Raw genomic sequence first — 22,355 nt, 5'->3', positions numbered from 1 at the left:
AGATCTTTTCATTTTGAAAATGCTTTAATAAGTGTTGACAACACTGTTTTGCAAAATGTAAAGGTACTATACAAATTCTTAATACAAAAAGAATAAATTAAAAGCAGATTTCTTTTTAATTCTGCAACTTTGTCTACAACATACATCCTTTTCATTGATTACAGTTGAACAGAATCCAGTAAAATCATTTTCCATGCTCTACAGTCAGTTTCAGGAGCAACCTAATCCTTTCTCCCCATTATTAAACTAGAGTCCATTTTACACAACGTGTGATAACTATTGACATGAATGTATATGTAAAACTTTACACCTAGTTAACTAAGCAGTAACTGGTCATCTGATAGCACCTGGAGGGGGTCTGCTCTATTTAGAACTAACACTGAATGAAAACGAATTGGGATTTTAACAGTTTCAACACTCACCTGCGTATAATAAAAAAAATCCACCTGTCTCACAACAAAGTCTGATGTAAGGGTCCCCACCAGTCTTCAGGCTAAACAGGCAACTTCTTACATGTATCCAAAGAATCCAGTAGGGGCTTTATATCAGACCAGGGGCTTCATATTCCGTCTTATTTTGCTTGAAAGAAAGACGGATCTGTGAAGAGCTTGCAAGCGCTTGTTTACAGTAACTGCTGTTCCCCACCACACTGATCCTTAATCCCGTGGCTCTCAAAGGACTAACATTATGTACATTTGTAGTAACCGAACTCAGCAGCTCAACAGTAAAACCTGTTTTACTTCATCTCTTTCCTACCAGACTATCGTGGCCTTTGTCTGAACTGCAATTCCCCCCCCTCTCCGTTCTTTTCTGCCTCCTGAATTCAAAACCCAAGTGTTGAGAAAGATTTTTCGTCTCACATTCCCTGTCACCCAGCTGGGCTAAAAGCGTGATCCGGGGTGGCGGTGGGGGGGGGGGGCGGGGACTGCAGCCTCGACTTGAAACTACGGGACATGCCGTGTAACCTGCAGCCACGTGACCTCGTCCCCTCCTCTTGTTTCTCTGCACTTTTCCTGTCGCACACGGTTCAGTCTGATTAGCCAGTGTGTCTTTGGGGTGAAAGAAAAATGGCCCAGGGTATAACGTTCTGAATGGGGAAGGAAAAAAAACCTGTTGGCCGTAGCTCTGATCGTCAAAATACCAGCAACAAAAATACCACCCCTCCGTCCCCAGGATCGGGTAATAACATTAGAACCAGTTTTGTCTATCCCGCAGGGTTTACCCAAGTGTTCTGTGAATGTTCGCCCCTTCCCCCAAGCTGTGTCACCAATCCAGTGCCCACAGGCCTGGGGAAAGCAGGCCCTGAATTGTCCGGAGTGGCCCCAGCATGCCGGGAGCCCACAGCGCTTCCCAAGCTGCAACAGAGGGAGCGTTGTGAAACTTACTTTAGGGTCCGTCTTCCCTCCTGGTCTGGTAGAGTCTTGTTCTTGGATTACACGTACGTAAAAAAAACCGAAGATTTTTCTTTTTACGCTAAAGCTAACTGTGGTTCTGCTTTCCCCCAAAACTACCCCACCCCAGCTCCTGTCCCTGGCTGTCAAATGCCTTTCCAATAGGAAGTCGTTACAAGTGAGAAAAACTGTCCCTCCCCCCCGCCCACCCCCCACTTGCGCCAATAAGCACAGCGTCCCACCTCCGTGGAGACCGTGTTTGTGCCATTTTGAATAACCCAACTAAGAGTGTGCGCTTGTTAGGATTATAAAAGTATTTTTGAGGCCTTTGAAGATAGATGGCTTTCCAGTTGTGTCTTAAGCATAGCTCAAGGCACATGTAAACGTGCGGCTCTTTCCTCCCCTCTGGGTTGCTGCGGACGACTGTGGTACGTCAAGGTAGCTGCCGACGCCGGCGGCATCCGGGCCCTCTGGGAGCTGGCGTGCCCTTCAGCCCCGCTCCGCCTGCTAGCTAGTAGACGCGGGGGTCAACTCTTCCTACCTAAGGGCATAGTTGGGTTCTTGGAATAAGTGACACATTGGTAACCGGGTGCCGAGAGAAGTCGGGTCTGAGCTCTTTGTCACACAAGTGCTAACAAGTATAAAATGAGCCACAACAGTTAAACACTCGAATGGATCGTGATGTGCTTTTTCCCTTGGTTTCCCATGAAAAATAAAATCAAACACCTTGTGCAAAACAAGAGGACACGCTTTTACTGCTTGTTTTAATGAGAGAGAAGCGCTTTTGGCAATCCCCACCTTCCGTTTCCTCCAGATCCCAGCAGGAAGGCGGTGAGCTTGGACCCGACCCCCGTGCAGACCGGGCTGACGGCGCCCCCCTGCTCCCTGCCCGCAGGCCTGTCCTCCGTGTGCACACCCCCGGGGGCCCGAGGCCGCGGCGCCGCTCTGGCTCCCTCCACTTGACCATCATACCGGGTTAGTTTTCCAGGCTCTGGCCTGAGAGAGAAGGTGGGCCGTTAAGGGTGAGGGATAAAGAGGGGAAACAATTTACAAATGGTTGACTTTTCACTGTGATGAGTTAGTAGCAGTTAAGAATTTAAAAGATTTCATTGCAGAAAGAATGTCTTCCTCTTGGCCCCTCTTTTTTTATTTTAATTTTTTTTTTTTTTTAAATCTTTGGCAGCATAGAACTGATTGTGATCCTCGGATGCATCTTGGACACGTGAAGCTTCCTTTTTCAATCTCCTTCCCCTCCCCCGCTAGCCACTCCCCCAGGGAACATGTCAAGTGTCAACTGAGTGTTCTCCGCGCACGCCCGCGGCACCCTCCTCACCGAGCACGCGGTGGGCCCGCGAGGGGGGGCGCAGGCTGGCCACAGCGAACAGTCCTTCGGGATCACCCTGTACGTAAGTCCCCTTTCCTGTTCTCCTGCCACTTGTCCACGGGAACTGGATGTCCGCCACCTTCCCTGATGGGTCCTGGCCTGGGGGCTGTCACGGCAGGGGGAAGCCACCAAGGTGCCGCTGAGGATTGGTGCCTGGCTCTCCGTGGGCGAGAGCGCCAGGGGGACACACAGTGGGACCGGAACCTTCCAGAATGTCTCCTCAGTCAGGTTTTTGAGGGTGAAGGGGATGCGGAGACGGGAGGAAAAAAAGTGCTGAGGGCCGAAGCTGGTGCGGGGTGACAGTGCGTCTGGGTAAGGCAAATGAGAGGCAGTGAGGTGATCTCTGAATGGCGTTGAGGCGGTCAGATCGAGGCCGGCTGGCTCACACGAGGGTGCCGGGCTTGGCTTGCTCCTGCCCGTACCACTGGACGTCGGCTAGTTCGGGATAGAGGGAGGAGTCCAGGAAACAGCTGTCGGTGTAGCTCCTGCAGGGAGGGCGAGGAGAGCAGCAGGTTAGCGGCGCAGAGCGCCCAGTAGGGCAAGCTGCTCCCAGACGTGGCAAAATCCACCTGTAGGGGCCCTGCCGCGGGAGCCCCCTCGGGGGGCGAGCAGGACGGAGGCGGGGCTGCCCACGCCTGGCGGAGACCTCTCCGAAGTCCTGCTGTCTGGGCCCTACCCTTGGCGCGCCGCGCGAGCTTCCAGAGCTCCGGGCTTCCACGGGATTCCGCTTTTCGGAGAAGAGCTGCTTGGGCTGCCCTCCAGGAGACCCCAGGCACCGCCAGCTTTGCCTACATACTGTTCTGTCCCAGAAGCACGTTCAAAACATCAAGCGAAACGGGGAGGATATTTGGACGGGAGTCTAAACAATTTTTTGAATGCGTGCTATTTATTTTAAATAACATGCATTGTTTTCTGATTCTAGAAACTGCATGGAAGACATACCACAAACTAGAATGAAAACAAAAGACTTAAAAAGTCTTTGAGGTGCGTGCCACCATGGAGGCCAGGGAGAAGCCAAGAGGTAACTACACAGACACGCCGAAGCCCATAGTTGGTACTCAGAAAAATAGCCCCTTGCTGATCCCAAACTGGCTCTTTCGGGGCAAGAGTAAAGGTCAGGAGCAGCCCCTGCAGCCTGAGGAGATGGGGCCCCCCGCCCCCGCCCCGTGGCTGGCTGCCTGAGCTCTGCGCTCTGTTCCTAAACTGCGGGTCCAGCTTGGAGCCCCTTGGGTGCTGCTGCCTTTGCTCCCAGCGCAGCTCCTAGCTCCCTCTGAGTGTCGATTTGTACTGATTCCTACAGGGATGAAACTGGGGGCCTTGAGCCTCCAGGTGTTGAAGCGACACGTCCCTTGGGTGACGCTGGTCTGTGATTCCGGGTTATTAGGTCTGTGTCCTTAATGCCTGGCGCTAGGGTTTGCGACGGGACGGGTGAGGGAACGTGATCCTAATCCAGCGTGGTGCGGAGAGCAGCGAGCTGAACGAGCACCTTCCTCCCAGCCCCGTGAGTGAGAGGCTGCAGTCATGCCCATCTTTCTGATTGGCTGACCTCTCTAGGAACGAATGGATGAAGGCATTGTGGATTTTGTAAATGTTTCTCATCTGGCTTTACAGAAACCCACGGAAGCTGGAAAACCCAAGGCATCAGTGCCATCGGTGGCCTTTGCCGAGAGTCCTGGCCCTGGAACTCCTGATCTAGTGGGAGTGAATGCTGCGTGCAGAAGCAAAATGACATACAGGCCCTTCCTTCTGATGCCGGCCGCGGGTCCCCGCTACGGTCCGTAAGCGCTGAAGGGCTAACTCCCACGCACCCACCCTGACAGAAGTGCCTTTTGCCATGTGCCTGAGGGACTGAGAACGTTTTTCCGGCAGAAGGTAGTTGGATCCACAGGGACGTAGGCTGTATTTTGGGAGACAGTCCCTCTCTGACTCCTTGTGGTCTGGTGGTGCCCTTCCCTCTCCCCCAGGTGAACAGGTGACCCAGGTGGGCCAGTCAGAATCCTCCAGCCACAGCCCCTGACTGCTTCAAAGAAGGGCAGAGGCCCCCGCACGGCCAAGCGGCCTTCACCTCAGGAGTATGTGGGAACAGGAAGCAGAGGCCGAGATGAAAGAGAACTAGCCACGTCTGGCTCTACATGCCCTAAACCACGAGCCAGGCACAATAGTGCGAAACCCATTCATGTATAAGAGAACAGGTGGATCCAAATTGCTTCTGGAAGTTGGAATAAATTCAGGTTACCTGCTCAGACGGCTAACGCATCTGTGGAGAAGACACTTAGGATTTTCATTCACCTGAGTTCCAAATAGCCTTCCCCCTCTTTTTTCCTTCTGGTAGGAATGACCTCCCTGAAGTTTGCACTTCAAAGAAATGGGCTACAGGATAGGTCCTGGCGGAGACCAGAGAGAGCATTTACGTCTCAAAAGACACAGGGAATGAAGGCCAGCTCCTCCCAGAAGGATTTTGTTTCTTAAATCTAAATATTTTGAAGTATCTGCAAGGCCTTTTGAGGTGAATAGGGGAGGTTTTGGAATTGGTAAAAATAAAAAACGACGGGTGGGCTTTGAATTGCTTCCAGAGCTGCGTGACTGTGGCCGTAAAGACTGAACTTGTAAGACAGGGACACTTGTTTTTGTTCCTCAAGCACTGGGGTTGCAACTTGATTGAGTAAAGGCCAGTAAGATCTTTAAAATTTACTCAGTTGAATTGTTTTCTAACAGTTTGGTGACAGCAGTGGGATCCCAAGGAGACCTCAGATGGCTTCAGGGACAAGAAACACAGGCAGCTGTACCTGTGAACCCCCTGAGGTCTCTTTGTCACCATTTCCGAGGGCCATGGCTAAGTTCCTCTCGCTTCTGAGCTCCGCTCTCTCTGCGTTAAGCTCCGCATCGAGTTGGCTTCCTGGTCCAGCATTAACAGTGTCTGGACTGACAGGAGGCTCTCAGAGAGTCCCTGGCCCTCGCTTAGTCTGCAGTCCCAGGCCAGGGCTTGGCACCTGGAACCTCAGTCCTGAGCCTGTGGTTAGTCCCCAGTGCCCATGTGTTGGGGGTTGCTGGTTCAGTCCATAGTTCCGTGCTGGGAACTGCCGGTGGTGTGCACCTACGGTCTCCTCTTGGCCAGTCCACAGTATCATCTCTTTGGCTACTACAGGTCTGTTAATGTGCCTGTGAGGTAAAGCAGTAAGAGACCTGTTGTGAGAACCTCAGAAGCCAAAGCTGCAAAATTGGTGGGCACAGGTCAAGCACTTAAAAGCTGTTAGGGCGCTTGCCCCCTCACTCGAAGACCCCCGTGCCAGGGTAAGTTGGTTACAGAATGGGTTAGATGGCCACCAGGTCACCCACTGACCTCAAAAAAACTTCCATGCCACGAGGTACACTGTGAAATGTCCCAAGATCCCCAACCAGGGGCATGTCCATACTCATTTGTCTCTATGAGACCGAAGGCTCAGCTGAAGAACGGGCATCCCCAGGTTCTAAAGAATGGAGTGCGCCACCTGCCAGCACAGCTGCTTACTTTGTGTCTAAGAACTGGGGTAGTACAAGCTAGAACTACGGTGGCCACTGGGAAGCGATTTCACTCCACAGTGAAACTGAAGGCTCTCAGGCCCTTGCCCTCAGAAGGCCGGAACCTAGGAGCTGAGAGGCTGGTGTCCCGTTAAGTGCCTGGCCTACAGAAGAATGGGACTTCTCTCCTGAGCAGCGGACACCTGCCCAGGGTATCTCCCCATCCTCAAGCCAGTGAGCTGGGACTATGGACACTGCTAGACCACTCGCCCCGTTTCTATGAGACCACCTTCTGCAAAGCACAAGACTCCTGTGTAAGGGTAAGGGCTTATGGACAGGCAGGTTTCACACCAGATCACCTGTCACCCCCCCCAAGACAATCCCGTGCAATGAGGGACACCTGGTCTTACACAAGCAAGGGCTGTCTCCCAGGAAAAGGAAATACCCCCTCAAAGGCACACTGTCAGACCTCTCGGGAAAACTCCAAAAATGGGATCCCAGTCTTGTCAAGGCTCTACAGGTGCCCCCCCCCAAACCCCAGGGGTTTTACACTAAAAATAGTTACAGTCTCTCATGCACATGGACCAGCAGTACTGAAGACAACCTAGAATCCCAGCAGTCATTACGAGGAATGTTCCAGTTGGACAAGTTCATTCATTTTGAAGTGCATGTGAATGCAAGGATTCCTAAACAGAATGGGATACCTGTTATAACTGGCATGCAGAAGCCTCCAGAAGGCTTCAGGATTCTGAAACCGCTTCACTGAGATACACTGCAAAAGGGTAATGAAAAGCTCAAGACAGAAGCAGCACCTAAAACAAAAGCCCGTCCAACTGCTGGGACTCCTGCCACTCTCCTCCTTTACACCCAAGTGCTCCTGGTATTCGTCCTGTATCTGGATGGTCTTCCACCCCCAAGAGACCACATGACCACACACATAAAATGTCTGTCAGAGTAGGCTCCCCATGTGGGGCTTGAAGAGTTGCCAGGACTCGGGGGGATTCTCTTGTAACTAACTGCCACCAGTTATTCCTGAAACAGCCAAGGGGAAACTAAACCTGGGACACCTTGGCAAGTTCTGGTAATGCAGGAGTTACACCCGTACTTTAAACCCCACTTGCTCCGGAGCCCACAGATGGGAATCCTGGAAGAACTAGGAAGAATCCTTACCAGAGTCCACTCTCCCAAATCTCTGTAGCCCACTCGAGAGAGGAAGGTAGAATTTGGCGTCCCTTCCCTTCCAGACCCACGGGTTGCTGAACCTTTCTCTCCCAGCGACAGCTTTTGCCCTCCTGTGTCCTGTGAGCTTGGCTTGGCAACCATCACATTGGGGCTCCCAGTATATGGCCAGGCAGAGAAGTGGGTTGAACTCCATGTACGGCTGGGGTCCTGTGCTTATTGCCAGCCCTTGGGAAGTGTCTCAGCCTCTGTTTTTGGTCATCTTTTAGTGGCTCTGGCTCTGGGACAGTGGTGTTCTTTGTACCCTCTCTGAGGACACCTTTTGTGTCCGTGGTGGTGCTCAGTACTAGCCAGGAATATTTACTGTTTGAGCTCAAGCCTGCCAAGAGAGCCGAAAGGAGTTTTGGTAGCTCTGTGGTCAGAAGTTGGCCAGATTGGAAGTACAGAGTCCTCATCAGAGCCTGACAGCAACTTTTGGGGGGGCTTTCTCCCCTAAGCCAAGAGGAAACCATGTGCTCAGAGGGAAAGAAAAACATTTTGCAGCCATCTGCGGAGGGATTTACTAGAACAAGCCAGAGACTAAGCTCTAAAATCTGGAACACAAGAATCTTTTGATTTCCATCCTAACTGAAGATCTTGATAGAAAGCAGCAAACTGAAGATAACGTAGTGGGATGGGTGGGTCAGCCTGTGACGTCACTCGGGTCACAACCCAATTTCTTGAGGAATCAAAAACGGGAGTCCTTGTCTTAGAACAAATCACATCTTTATCAGAACAAATACAGCTCTAGTAGCAAAGTCAAGTCCCACCTGTCATTTCTACCAATCCCCAAACCTTCCCAATTCGTCCCAAAAGGCTTGATCTGGATTTAAGCAACAAAGCCCTTCTCCGAGGAATGATGGGAAGGTTCTACTTGCAGGAACTTGTCTTGTAGGCCATCCCTCTCAAGTGCAAACTTCAGGGAGGTCATTCTTACCAGAAGGAAAAAAAGGGGGGGAAGGCTGTCTGGAATGTAGGCAAATGAAAATCTTAAATGTCTTCTCCCCAGATGCTTTAGCCTCCTGAGCAGGTAACCTGAATTTGTTCCAGCTGTTCTTTTGTAAACTAGTCAGTTTTGCATTCTCACCCTGGTCTCATGGCTAAAATTTAAAACAAAAGCTGTAAGATCTCTTTATGACTGTGGATGGATGTTGCAGATGGGTGACATTTTCCTACCTCTGGCTGGTACTGCCAAAATTAATTTGTAGAAGTTTTAATTAATTGGCTTAAAAAGAAGCACTTACTAAATGAGGTATTCTAAAACTGTCACAAATAGATGAATAAGCCACGTATTTTTCAACCTCACGTGATCTAGGATGAATCTTCAGTATATAAAAGCTAGTTCAAGTTTGTGGGTTTAATTAAAATGGGAATGTCTTCAGAGACCTATACCTTTCATTTTACCCGTGTTTGCTAGTGATATGAATTCTTGTTATCTCTGTTAACGAAACTCATTCACAAGGAAGAGAACTTTAATGTCTTGAGAAGTTTTCATGACTGACATGAACATAACTGCTGCTGATCCCAGAGCACGCACAGTCCTTCCTACGCCTCAGAGGCTGTACCGCCCTGTCCCCCTCCATCCCCAGGACTAGTAGAAAGGACTAAAGGCATCATTAAAACCCCATTAGGAAACTTCTTGGCAACTCTCGGATTTCTCTGGACCAAGATGCTGTTTCTGCATCTAAAGTCCTTACCTTTTGAAAAAATAGTAACTGGCAGACCCATGCATTTGCCTCCTTCAGTACTCTGACCCTCAGATCGCCCAGCAAGACCTATTAAAATATTGCCACAATTTCCAGAAACCTCTCTCTCAAATTCAAGAAGCTTATGCTGAACAAGAATACGACCTGACTTCTGACTCCCCTTCAGGAGCCACATCCTGGAGAATACCGGTACTGGGAGAGACTCCCTCTTCCCTGGGGTGAAAGGACCTTTCTGGTACTGCTGCCCAGTTCCTGCACAGCTAAACCTGGAGGCGTCTGCCCCTGGATTCATCTTTCCCGACTTCCAGGAGTCACGGGACCGAAAAGGAACAAAGGCAAGAGCTCCAGCCGTCAGCAGCAGACGGCTAGCCTGAAGTCGGACCAGGCCTCTCTCACCATCCGCCTTTACTGTGGAAATTGTGATGGGCAAAAATGAGTCAGACTCCTCCACCTAAGTGTTTTCTTCCTCCCGTTTGCTCTTTTCTGTTGCTCCTTGACTTGGAAAGACCGTACCTTCCTCTGCCAAGGGAGACAGCCTCTCAGGCTGCTGGATCTGCCTTCGCAAACTCTGATCTGCCCATGATTTGGGGGACCCCCTGGGCTTTCCTGTGGCCACTTTTCCTTCATAAACCACATCCAAATTCCCTTCGATGTCAGCTTATACAGTTAAACTTCCGCAGCCACGCTTTCCCAGTGCTACCTCTACCTGACCAGTGAGATGCAGATACCTCTGTGCACTGTAGCTGGCATCATGAGGCTCTTACGATTATCTAAATCAGATCTGCCCCCATCACAAAGAACTCTCATCAGAAGCATGTGCTTTTGCAAGGAATTTAGAACAACTCTATTTCAGGCTAGGAGACGGACTTCCTGAATATGCCAAAAACCTAACTGACCCCTGGCTTGAACGAGCAAATGTGACAATGAATCCATGAACAATGCTGCTTTAGCAGGAGTGGTCTGTACCCCGACAGGATTTATCTTTGTCCAGGGTGGTGACCATTCTCCTGGGGCCTACAAGTGCCCAGACTGGCACATAAGTAGGCAACCTCTTTGGTTCTTCTCTATACCCCAACTGTCCACAGCCAAACTGAGACACCTTACCGGTCAGCTCCCCTGAATTTACATTATCAGGTTAGAGGAGACCAGGAAGCATTCGTAATTCAGGAGTTGCTTCCTTTGCCCCATCTCTATTTCCCTAGTTAGGAAGGGGTGCAAATGAGGCTAAGGTCCCAAACTCTGCTTTAACCCATCAGACAACTTCCGATTCTAGTGCTAAGGCCATAGCCACCCAGCAGAACTCCCCAGATTCTCTGCCTAAAATTGTCCTTGCCAGTAGGCCAGCCCTCGATTATCTCTCGGCTGCGCCATAGTCAATCAACATGCAGACTTGGCTTAACACTTCTGGGGAAGTCGAGGTTCAGTTACATCAGGTCTGAGAACAAGCCCATTGGTTACAAGCCCGTTGGTTACAAGTCCAATCCGACTCATCTTGGAATTTTGATTTATTCAGCTGGTTTGCAACAAGACTGGGCTTATGGTTTAAATCTATACTACAACTGGGTCTTTCTATCTTATTTGTCATTTTGTTTTGTGATTTTTTTTTAAAGTACTGAGTTACCCATCCAGCTTTTGTGAAAATAACAAACCTGACAGCATTTCAAAAGCCTTGGGCAACCAAATGTCTGACCCCTCTACCCTGACAAAGTCTCCTTGCCTTGACCCAACATAATAAGCTGCTCAAGTGTGGCCTTTTTGCTTGCTACTATTCCTGAAGCTGTTCTCCCCCTGAACAAGACATGGTAAAGAAAAAAGATCCAAGTATGATAAAAGAAAAAGACACAACGAAGAAACAACGTGGATCATCAAAAGGTGAAGTCCATGCAAAAAACACTTAGCAATATAGTGGGTGATTGCTGCCCCTCATGGGGGCTTGATCAAAAAGGGCAAATGCAGAACCCAACCAAAAGGGAATCACTTAATGTCGGACAAAATGGAGACAACCACTGCAGGCTCATAAAGGAAAATGAACCTATCCTTACACAAATTACAGCTCTTCCCAGAAATCAGCAGAGGACACCAGCCAATCCCCCAAAGCCAATTCTGCTGGGGCCCTTTCTGAACTTCCCTGTCGCCTGCAAACATGCATAGTGTGGTTTTTGGCATTGCTACTTTTCAAATGGGGCCAATGAAATCCACTTTCCAGTTCCCTCCTCTGTGGCACAAGACACCTGAGGATGGTTTTCCTCTGCTCCAAGGGACTTGTGTTCCATCTAACAACATCTTTGATCAAGGAAGGAAAAAAAGGGAAAACAATGCCCAAACAACATGGTTGATCTGTGATGCTTTCTTGAGCAAGAGTGGGGAATGTGAAAGGATTCCAATCTAAAATGAAACCAGAGGAGATGAAGTGAAGAATCTCACGCATGTCCCCTCAGAACAACAGAACTTAAGAACTCAGAGACTGATTTCCCATAAATGCTTGACTTGCAGAAAACTGAGACTTATTGCCTCACCAGCGAACATATCCCAAGGATCTCTTCCTGTTCTCCAGCCAATGAATTTGTGTAGTCTCTGGCCAGACTTTTCCCTCTTTGCAAATCCAGCCTGCCCCAAGCCCTCAACGCTCACCTGTAGCTTGCTACAGCCTGCATTTCCCAAAGTGCAGTTCTTCTGCCACTCCCAAATAAACTCCATTTCTGGTCATTTGAGCCTACCTCAGTTGACCTCCTTATTGAGGTTGTTAGCCATTATGGGGAACATTCCAGTTGGATGAGATCATTTAAGTGAACCTGAAAGCAAGGTTTGCCAAATGCAACAGAATGGGTTACCCATTTTCATGGGCATGCAGAAGCTTCCAGAAGGTTTCATGATTCCAAAGTAGCTTCATTAAAAGAGTCATTGCAAAAGGAAAATGAAAAGTGACAGGTACCTAAAACCAAAGACCGTAACACTGACTTGACTTACTACTTCCCTTTATCCTCTCTCACCTCTGAGTACTCATGATCCGCTCGCTCATCCTCTTGAGTGCCTTTCCACTCTGCAGAGACTACATACTGTCAACAGAAGTGCCCCGTTACTGGCCTCAAAGGTGGGCCCCCGTACGAACCCTTCTCATAGTTGACGGGACTCTGAGGGATTTCCTGGTAATCTGTGACCAGTTGTTCCATTAAACAGCCAGTGGGAGACTGAAATGGAAATTAATGGAAAGCTTTGCCCAATTCTGGTAGATTCCAGGGCTATATGCTCTACTTTAAGCCCTGTTGCTTGGGACCCTGCAGGTGAGGTCCTGGGAAAAGTGGCAGAAGGTGGTAAAGGTGGGAATCCTGACCAGAGTCCGTTTCCTTGATTTATTACGACTCGAGTCTTTACAAGAACAAAAGTGCAGCAATTCACATGGAAGTAATTCAAAGCCCACCTAGCATTTTTAGCAACGCCCAGACATGCCCCCTTCATCTCAAAAAGGCTTGTAGTTACTGTAAAATTCTGGCCTCGGGATAACAGAATTCTGTCTTCGAGAACTTCTGCTCTTTCTCTGTGCCGTCGGGATGTAAATGTTCTATCTGGTCTTCTCTAGGAACCCAGGTTATTCTTATCAGAAGGGAAAAGGAGCAGGGGGAACAGGTTATTCAGAAACTAGGCAAATGAAAAATCTTGTCTTCATAAATATCAGTGAAAAGTTTAACCCATGTCAGCATGTCACCTTAACCTTTTACCAAGAGCGCGATTTGGATCCAACTATTCTTTTATAAACTGATGGGTTTTGTATTATTTCACCTGCCTCATGGCTAAAAATTTAAAACAAAAGCTGTGAGATCTCTGCATGTTTCTGTGATTTTATATGTCCATGCATGCATATTACACACACGTGGTCTTCTCTGCCTCAGGATGGTATTGCCAAAATTAATGTGTCAAGAGCTCAATTTAATTGGCTTAAAGACACACAAGGGCTACACAAATGTGTACTCTCAACAAGAATAATAAAAACCCAAATGTTTTTCAAGTTCATGTGATCTAGGGTAATCTTAAAGCTAGTTTAAGTTGGTTAGTTTAATTAAAATAGGCATGTCTTTAGAGTTAACAGCATGAAATATAAGGAATATTTCCTTCCTAGGTTAACTAAAAGTCAAATAAGCTTATTTTCGGTTACAGAATTTGTCACCAGAAAGGTAATTTGACAGCTGTCTAAATGCCCATGAGACTTTGAATCATCTAAAAATTGTTAACAAGAAAATTAATAGGTATAGTAAGTATGATAAAAGTTTATAAATGAACTTTTCAACAATCATTATGCTTATGTTAGGTCTACTTAGAAAATAGTTTCCAAAACCTTTTTGTTAACTTGAAACCTTAAAGCTATAGTGAGGTAAGTTAAAGGATGGACTTTCAGTGGTATCAGATAATTTCCAAATAAAGTACTGAAATTGTTACTTACTGGACACAGATTTATCCACTTCTCACTTCCTTTTACAGAGGATGTAAAGATATTCGGGTCTGTTAGTAAACATGCTCTGTGCCATACAGAAAAATTTACTGTGAGGAAGAATATACTTCTAGAAGTCATGAAGCGTCTTTATAGGTTTGCTAATCCATAGACTGTTCATGTAACAGACAATCCACAGTTGCTTTTTAGTTTTTACTAGGATTTAAGAATTCTTATCAATATATGTAATTAAAATTACTTAGAAATAATAGGAGACTGTGGATAAAAAGTAGGCAAGGGAAGTAAAAATGGCTATTCCAGAATGAGGGAAAAAATAGATAAATGGAACAAAATCTGAAAGGATCTAAAAACATTGTAGGTGGTTTGTGGGAAAGGAATCTTGGGAAGGGAATTTGAGGTGTGGTCAAGCTGGTTAAGATGGGAATGGACTTAAGATTTTTAATGAGTTTTAAAGCAGACGGGTGCAAAAATAGAATTTGGTTCTGTCTGTTAAAAGGACAAAGTTTTCTTGGATTTTTGGTCTGCTTTTGATAAGCAATTGTGAAGGATTCTTTACCTGTTAAGTCCTCTGCCTGGTCAGCAAAGATTTTGTGTCTTAGCAAAATAATTTCCCATGCTTCATGCGGTCTTGATTATCAAGCTGCATAAGAAAGCTCCATCTTCTCAATATTAAAAGACCCAAGTTTTGTTCACAACTACTCTTTGCCTTTGTCGCTTTGGTTAGATAGATAATTCTTTCACAATGATCTGTGATCCTGTTTAGTCCTGTGTTCAAACCTGTTGATGCTCTAACAACTTCCCATAACCAGATTCTTAATGGTGTCTTCCTGACCTGAAAGTAACTTTGTGATTTCCCTAGAGCGTCCCTGGAAAATCTCAAAGGATTTGTCTCTCCCCTTATAAAAGATATTACACTAATTAGGTTTATTTGCAATGTTAAATTACATGGGAAGCTTTGTCACATAATAAAAACCTTAAGTCTTTTGTACAAACCACGTTATTAGTATAAATGGTCTTGAAACTGTATGAAGTTTCTAGAAATCTGATATGTCCTGGTATACTGTTATTCATAATTTCAGCTGTTATCTTTCAATGTTGTATATCACAGAAGTAACCAAATTTCCTTGTCAATTTCATTATAATGAACTCTAATCAGATCTGAGCATCTTAAAGTGTTTTGTCATTTACAGCCACTTCATTGTTCTACTCTGATGATTTTGCAAAACTGGGACTCACGGAAAGGAACCCTACCGAGAACTCTTGACCCCTGACACCACTGCCAATTTATAAGGTGCTGAATCCTGGGTGCGTATTTTATGACTGAGGAAGGCTCCGCCTGATGTCTGGTCCAGTGCAAAAGCTGGAGACCTCAGAATCAAATCGACGAAGAAGAGAGCTTGTGGACGTCAAGGTTGACAGCTTCCTCCCGGGATGTGGGATAAAGTTTCCGTTCCCCCCTCCCTCTCTGACCATCCTTCCCCTAATTCTTCCTCCATGGAGGTCTTCGTGACCCTTCTGCCCACCTTTTTCCTGGCCCTGGCCTGCAGAGACAATGCCACTGTTCACCCGTCTCAGGCCACTGCAAAGGGAGAGGTCATCTAGCCTCCAAAAGACAGCCGGATGTCCCCCGATCCTCGTGCCCCTGCAGCTCTGTCCGCCCCAAACTTCGCTTCAGCCCCTCTCCCCATCATGTCACAGTCCCTGGTTAAGAACTCCAGGCCCAGGGAACTTTGCATCCAGGCTCTGTGCAAAGAAGGGGACACCAGGCAAGGGAAACCAAATAAAACCACAGACCTTCGAGTTGTACTGGCCCCCGTGCTGTCCTCCTCTGAGTCCCAAGCCACAGACTCAAATGGGAATGACCAGGAAGCATTCATGAATCAGAGTTCGTTTCCCTTGGCAGATCCTACGCCTCCCAGACAGGAGTAAGCACAAGCGAGGCTGCACTTGGGGACCTCTCCTTCACTCTCTCAGATGTGGCAGAATCAGCTGCGAGAACACGAGCTGCCTCACAAATTCCTAGGCTCTCTGCCGAAGTTGTTCCATAACTATCTTTTAGCTGAGGTGGTGCTGTGGCCAACACCACTCGCTGTGCTCGGACAGACGCTTCTGGGAAAGTTGAGACTCACCTACACAAGACCACTACACACGGCAGCTGGCTTAAGAAAGGGACTCCTTCACCGGGGTCTTTCTTGGACATACTTGGTTCTAATTGGTTTGGGCCCTGGGGACCATGGCTCCGAAGGACGCTCTAGACACTGGGCCTTCTCCTGCTCTAATAATGACAGCAGTCCCAATGGTGCACGCTTTAAATACATGTTTGCAGCCATTCACCACCCAGCAAAGGATCTCCCTAAGAACAGAACTTCAGAAAAGGAACAAAGAGAATGACCACTGTGAAGAACGAACCCGATCACAGGACCTGTGAATACCCTACAGAGATTCAGCCAAAACCTGTGATAACTCCCAAGCATTACGTTTTGATCACATCTCTTGGTGAGGCCGAGAGTCTGATCAAAAGGAGGGACTTGTTAAAAACAAGAAACCAGGCCCAAAATAGAGTCACTGATGCTAAGACCCATGTCACCAAGCTGAGGACCTCAACTCAGTGTATCAGTTCTCCCAGAAATGAAGTCTTAAACTAGTCAATCAGGCATCACCTGATCAGCCCAAGTGAGGTCATGTGTCTGCTAGACCCCCTGCCATTTCCTAAAGGAAAGCGACCTTGAAATAACCAACTGACTTTCTGCCTAGTGTAAATCCGTGCTCCTGCTCCCTTCTGCTTACAGAAGGCTCATCTTGTACAGCTCCTTTCATTTAGCAGAGGAAATGCTGCCCGATTCATGAGTTGTTGAATAAAGCCAATAAAGTCTTTCCGATTTCCTCAGTTGAGGTTTGTTTTTTGAGCACCATCCTCCTTTTAAAGGCTAAGCCCCTGTTTTCCTAATCTCCCATCTGCCAACGTGGGAGAATTCCAATAAAAACTCTTCCATGTCTCCTCCTAATTTGTTCGGGACCTTGTCCCACCCTGCTTTTGAGGGCGAAGTCTGGCTCGCTCTCTACAACAAAATGAGGCTCTTTGCTGTTTACCGAACACCCTTACCTGTTGCTGCATCTGTGTTTTTGCCCATGGAGTGGCCCCTCTCCACGTCCCTAACCGCCCCAGCCCCAGCCCCAGCCTCAGCCCCAAGCCGTGGAAGCCAGACTCAAGAGGTATCTCCATGAAGCCAAAGTCCTCCCACTCTCCTTGGAATGCTCTGAAGTCTCCGAGGAGTTAACACCTAAGTCCTGCTCTTCCTTCCTCTCATCTGGCTCCTGTTAGATTTTTCAAGCTGTGGATTTGACCGTGAACTCCTGGAACTCTGGTCTCAAGCATGGTTCCTGGAACAGAGGTTTCTATTTTTTGGTTGAATAAGCTTACAACTTTTTATCTGCTTCTGAATGGTATCCTTATCTTTTTTAGTTGACCCTTGAAATACTATTTAAATCTCAACGTTTTGTCTGCCAGATAGATTCTGGTCCCCTGGAAGCAGAACCAGACCAGGTGTTACTGGTTTTCTGCCCACTGGAGCAGTGCTTCGCAAATATGAACGTGCATTTGATTGACCCAGGGGACCTCGTTAAAATGCAGATTCCAATTCGGTAGGCCCAGGAGTCTAGTTTTCCAGCAAGCTCCCAAGTAATAATGATGGACCACATTTTGGAAAGCAGGGCACCTGTCCCTCAGGAATGCTGGATGAAATCATGGGTGCGCTTCAGGAGACTAGGTCAACTCGGTCTGCTTTAGGTGCTTTGAAATGTCAACCTGCAGGATGCTCTTCTCTCCATGGATTAAACCATGGTCACTAAACCAGTATGTACACAGAGTCTGGAAAGGGCTAAGACATACTCTGAGGTCTTTTCTGGGAAGTAGCATGGGGAATATCTAACATCCAATACACAAACATACATATAAGCAGAGCTCCACGTTTCCAGAAATAAGACATAAAAATAACAGCTTCCACACCATTCAGAAGTTGCCTTCTGGAAATGGCGATATGGGCAGGGGGGACACATGCAGCACATCTGAGACCACAAACTCAAGAGCGGTGAAAGGGGGGAGGGCTAGGAAAACCAAACATTCCCTTACGGTACCTCTATTCATCAGTGCTTTGGTGAGTTGGAGACTCAGACCCATCCATAATGGGTGAGTTTTCTGTTGCTTCTCTGAACAAAGGAAAGCAGAAGGAGGAAGAGAAGAGAGGTCATGTTAAAGAGAGGAACTGACACAGACATGATTAGTAGCTTATTAATACATTGGAGAGATCAGCTGACTCCACACCCCAGCGTTAGTGACAGATCATCCCAGCATGCAGAACTTTCAGCCCCCAGGAGTGTGAGTCAAAGACCTCTTCAGTTCTGTGAGGAAGGCAGCTTTGGTACTTTTAACCCATTTCTCATCTGGTCACATCGCGGAGAATAGTTACTGGTCGTTAATGAGCATTCACCTCAACCTGATAAAGGTTTACGTCAAGGACCAAAGTTGTTCCCAATTTGTCCTGAATCCTCACCAGCTCTCTGTGTTGAGACCCAGGTTTCAAGGCCAGCTCAAGCACGTGGGCATTTGAGGTTGTGCTCACCCATTTCAGGCCTGCCGTCGGTCATACAATCAGATCAGGGGACTGGGCATGACCCAGAAAATGTGGAGGACCCAGCCAGAGAGGCCGCAACCTGAAGTTCTTATTTGGTTGGAAGGGTTGGGCCCCTGGGGGTGCCATCTGGACAGCAGACCTGACACACTCGTGTGAGTTCATCTCGGTGCATGACTGGGGCCCGAGGCCTTGCAGTAGCTCCTGACCACACCAGATGGCGCTGGCGTGGAGCTGGTAGGCGCCAGAGGGTCCCAACGACCTGGGGTAAGGACGGGGGGGGGGGGGGGGGCAGCTGCTGCCCCAAAGGCTGACCAGGAAGTGGGAGCGGGATGCAAGATCCCCTCACTTGGGGCTGTGGGTTCTCCTGATGCAAATGGACGCAGCAGCAGGGGGCACAGCTCAGGGCCGCTCCAACTCAAGCAGGTGTCAGAATCTTGTTCAAACCCAACTGCCTCGGCCCCACCCCTGAGCTTCTAATTTGGGAAGTCAGTAGGTCATGGATGGTCCCAGACTCGGCATTTCTCGCAAGATCCCAGGCCACAGGTGCTCGGGCTGCTGGTCTGGGACGGCACTGTAAGAACCACCGGCCCGGTGGGGAAAGACAAGACCCCCGAGGCCAGAGAACGCAGCTTCGTTCCGCCGCGTGACCCTGGACAGAGCACGGATTTTCTCCGGGCCTCATCTTGTCAAACCAAAAGATCTGCGTGTTGCCCCTGCGAGGCCGCAGTGAGGGATATACGGACTCCTCCGTGTCAGGAATGCTCCCAGCCTCTGAGCACACAGCAAGCACTCAGTGAACAACAGCTTCCCTTCCATCAAATCCTGAGGCCCCATGAAACCTGCCTTAAAATCACCACAGATAAATGAACCGAAAGAAAAGCACGGCTGCCAAGCGCGGGAGCCGGACAGGCCGTGGAGCCAGTCCGGGTCCCGCTGTTTCCCGATGACTCCGCTCACACACAGCTGTCGCACAAGGGGTCCCTGGCTCCTTTACCCACCCCCGTCACTGACAGAGCGGGCCATCCGGTTGGAGGCGACGTCTGAGGAGCAACAGAAGAGGCAGGAATTGTGAGGACAGCAGCTTACGTGTATCCGCTGCGCTTCGGGAGTCACGACACCCCACTGTCCCCACCGTCAGAGCGCTCGACGCCAACACTGAAAGCTGGGGCAGGGCCTGAGTGCCGGTTTCGGGACTTTTCCTGGGGGCCACGTCGTACGGTTTTCAGGGTCCGCGCCCCCGGTCCCCGGTGTTGGGTTACCAGCAAGCAGCCGGCCAGGACTGAGGCGGGCCCGGAGCCCCCTGCCCTTTGCCCTCACAAGCATCCTGGTTCCGGGGGGGGGGGCGCCCGGAGGAGCGTGTGAGGCCGGCGCCCAGCGCGGGGTGCGCAGAGCCTCTCTCCCCTCTCTCCCTCTCACCTGGCCCAGCAAGTCGGCCTGAGAGAGGCTGAACCCGAATCAAATGCCGCCGGGGGCTGTGAGCAAGGAAGTGCAGTCTGCCTTCGGGCCCCTACCTTCCCCACGTTCCCGGGACCAGCGTCGGGAGCGAGCGAGCCGGGACCCCTGGCCCGTCTAAAGGGACAGCCATGGAGAGGAGCCAGGTCAGAGGGAACGGTGGTCGTGAGGCTTCTTCGGGAAGGAAGCGGTTTCCCAGGAACACACCCGCACCCTGTGTTTGCTGACAAACCCCTCTGTCACTGGCGTCTTACACCTGTTACTACGTCCTTCCCGCCTGACGAGGCAGGCTGAGGGTCACTCTAGAGCCTGGAGGAGGTCTGAAAGGGGGACTCACCCAGTCTGCCAGGTTAGGATGTGGTGAGGGCTGCTCGGGGGCGTCGCTCCAATTTCACTTGATGGTGTTGAGCTTCTCTGGCTTTGAGGTAAGGCAGCTGCAGAGAGGGGACGCAGGAGAGACCGGGGTCAGACACGGGTCAGGTGAAGGAGCCTCCATCCAGAGATGCCGGAGGGGACCCCGCAGCGGGCTCACGGTGGGGGGCTGGCTACCCCTCGCCCCGCGTTCGGCCAATTCCATTTCCCCCCCAAAGCACGCGCTCCATTCCGCGTCGAGCTGACCTGGGGGTCCCAGACCCCGGCCGTGCGCTGGCACGTGGCCACGGGGATGGCGCCGGCCCCCACTGCGGCAGAATCCGAAGCCCCCCAGAGCTCGGAGGGAGGCCTGGGCGGCCTAGTCGGGGAGAGCCCCTGCCTCTAGGCACCGGGGAGAGAGGCCTCCGGGCATCTTCAGAGGTGGCCCCGGTGTTAAAACGGTGCAATGAACAGAGAACTTCCAGAAAGGTGCTCAGCACTTGCTCCTTGTTTCAGGCTTGTGACTGACCACTTGAGGACACGGCCAAGGGCGCAGGGCTTTTACGGGAAAGCTCATCCAAATCTGGCTATGAGGACTTTTTCGATGTGGGCAGGGTTTTTCTAGCTGGGGAAGTTCACTAACAAGTAAATCCTCCTTGAACGCATCTCCTCTGCCTTCCTGGGAATGGAATCTTTCTCATCAGTAAACCTCAGATACAGCCGCTTAGAACTTGGCATGGAAAATATGCTTGCCTAGAGTTACCGAATCGGTCAGGGAAGCGAATCTACTAGGCAAGCGCTACAGTTTTGACCGAACAGAAACGCTCGTGTTCCCGTCAGCCGGCTGCTAACGCGGTCAGAGAGGCTCGTGGTAATTTTTTTTTTTTTTAAAATTTTTTTTTTATTTAGACAGAGACACAGCAAGAGAGGGAACACCAGCAGGGGGAGCGGGAGAGGGAGAAGCAGGCTTCCCCGCGGAGCAGGGAGCCCGACGCGGGGCTCGATCCCAGGACCCCGGGATCACGACCCGAGCCGAAGGCAGACGCCGAACGCCTGAGCCCCCCAGGCGCCCCGAGGCTCGTGTTCTTTAAATGGTAATATATGTAATGCATCCATTCGTTCCTTCTCAAAATCTGCCTGGGGAGTCCAGGGCACATTTCCCTGAGCTTATGTAACAGATGAAGGAGGAACGTGGAGAAGGGTCCGAGGACCTCAAGTCCATGGCTGTCTCGTGACGGCCTGAATCACTTCTATTCTCGTCTTTAGCCAGTGGGGACAGAAGGCGGGCGCAGGAGGCCTGTGCCTCCTCTGTCCCACTCTCGCTCCAGCTCCCAAGAATCCCCTCTGGTTCCCCAAAGGTGAGCCCCCTTTTCTGTCCTCCCCCTGACCTTTACCCTCACCTAACTCTCTCCTGTCACAAGTCGGATCCTGACTCAGGGTTCCTTCTGTGTGCTACTCACTCTTACTTCATTCTTCCCTTTTTAGAAACCACTTTATCATGTCTCAACACCCTCCCCTCTCTTTCCCTCATGCTGTCTGAGCGGAGCCCCCTGGCCGAGCAGCCCCCCTCCGTGCGCGCTGAGAGCCCTGCCCGGCACCGCTGCGCACTGACGGCCACTGTCAGCACCGTTCTTTCCCAGGGAGGGGCGGGGAAGGGAGAGTAGCTTCTGAAGCCAAGGGTGGCGCGTCCCTTCTGGCCCTGCTCAGTGCTCTTAGTACAAGAAGAAGAAGTAACCCTTCCATGATGAAATTATCAAGTACTGAAAGCCCTTTACCAAAATTCCTCTGGTCACCTTCCTAACATCACGGAGATGAGGACTCGGGAGCAGTAGGACTCAGCTCTCAGAGCTGATCTCTGTGCGCTACTCCACCCCGCCGCTGCCGAGCCCCACCCCAGGGGACACCGCCGAAAACCGGGGCCCCGGCGCCCAAGCCGCCAGCGTCCCTCCGCACAGGGGCCACTCGGGTCCGTGACTAGCGTCTCTGGACAAAGGCTGAGAGCCGTCTGCACGGAGCGTCTCTGTCCCTACAAGAAGTGGCTGGACGGAGGGTTTGCGCCCCGACCTCCTCGGAAGCTGAAGCGGGGGCCAGTAAGCCCAGCGCTGGCCCACCCCGTCCGAGGACTTCGCCCCGGGTGAAACCCGGGCTGGAACCGAGGCCCTGAAGGAGAGGGGGACTGCCCGAAGGCCTCCAGCCTCAGCTGTCTGACGCCAAGGTTTCCAGAACTGCCGATACTCTGAGCAAACCTGGAAGCCCCGGAAACGGAGCCGCCAGTTCCCA

The 22,355-nt window shown here is 50.0% G+C and overlaps 1 protein-coding gene across 7 annotated transcripts in view; it reads right to left on the bottom strand.

Moving 5' to 3' along the window:
• Positions 1-2,118: 2,118 nt before the first annotated feature.
• FRMD4A (FERM domain containing 4A) overlaps positions 2,119-22,355 on the bottom strand; it is a 595,336-nt gene continuing 575,099 nt past the window's right edge. For all 7 annotated transcript variants that reach the window (XM_073879886.1, XM_073879884.1, XM_073879883.1 and 4 more), the window contains 2 exons: positions 20,062-20,158; positions 2,119-3,260 (listed from right to left, as the gene is read on the bottom strand). In XM_073879886.1, coding sequence (XP_073735987.1) covers positions 3,158-3,260; positions 20,062-20,158 — 200 coding nt within the window. In that variant the 3' untranslated portion in view covers positions 2,119-3,157. The remainder of the gene's footprint in view (positions 3,261-20,061; positions 20,159-22,355) is intronic.

Source organism: Callorhinus ursinus, unplaced genomic scaffold (assembly GCF_003265705.2).
Source record: "Callorhinus ursinus isolate GAN/ISIS: 27379988/994484 unplaced genomic scaffold, GSC_fseal_2.0 scaffold36, whole genome shotgun sequence".
NCBI lineage: Eukaryota > Metazoa > Chordata > Mammalia > Carnivora > Otariidae > Callorhinus > Callorhinus ursinus.
The sequence above is the reverse complement of the archived record's forward strand: the minus strand, read 5'-3'. Positions and strand labels throughout refer to the sequence as shown.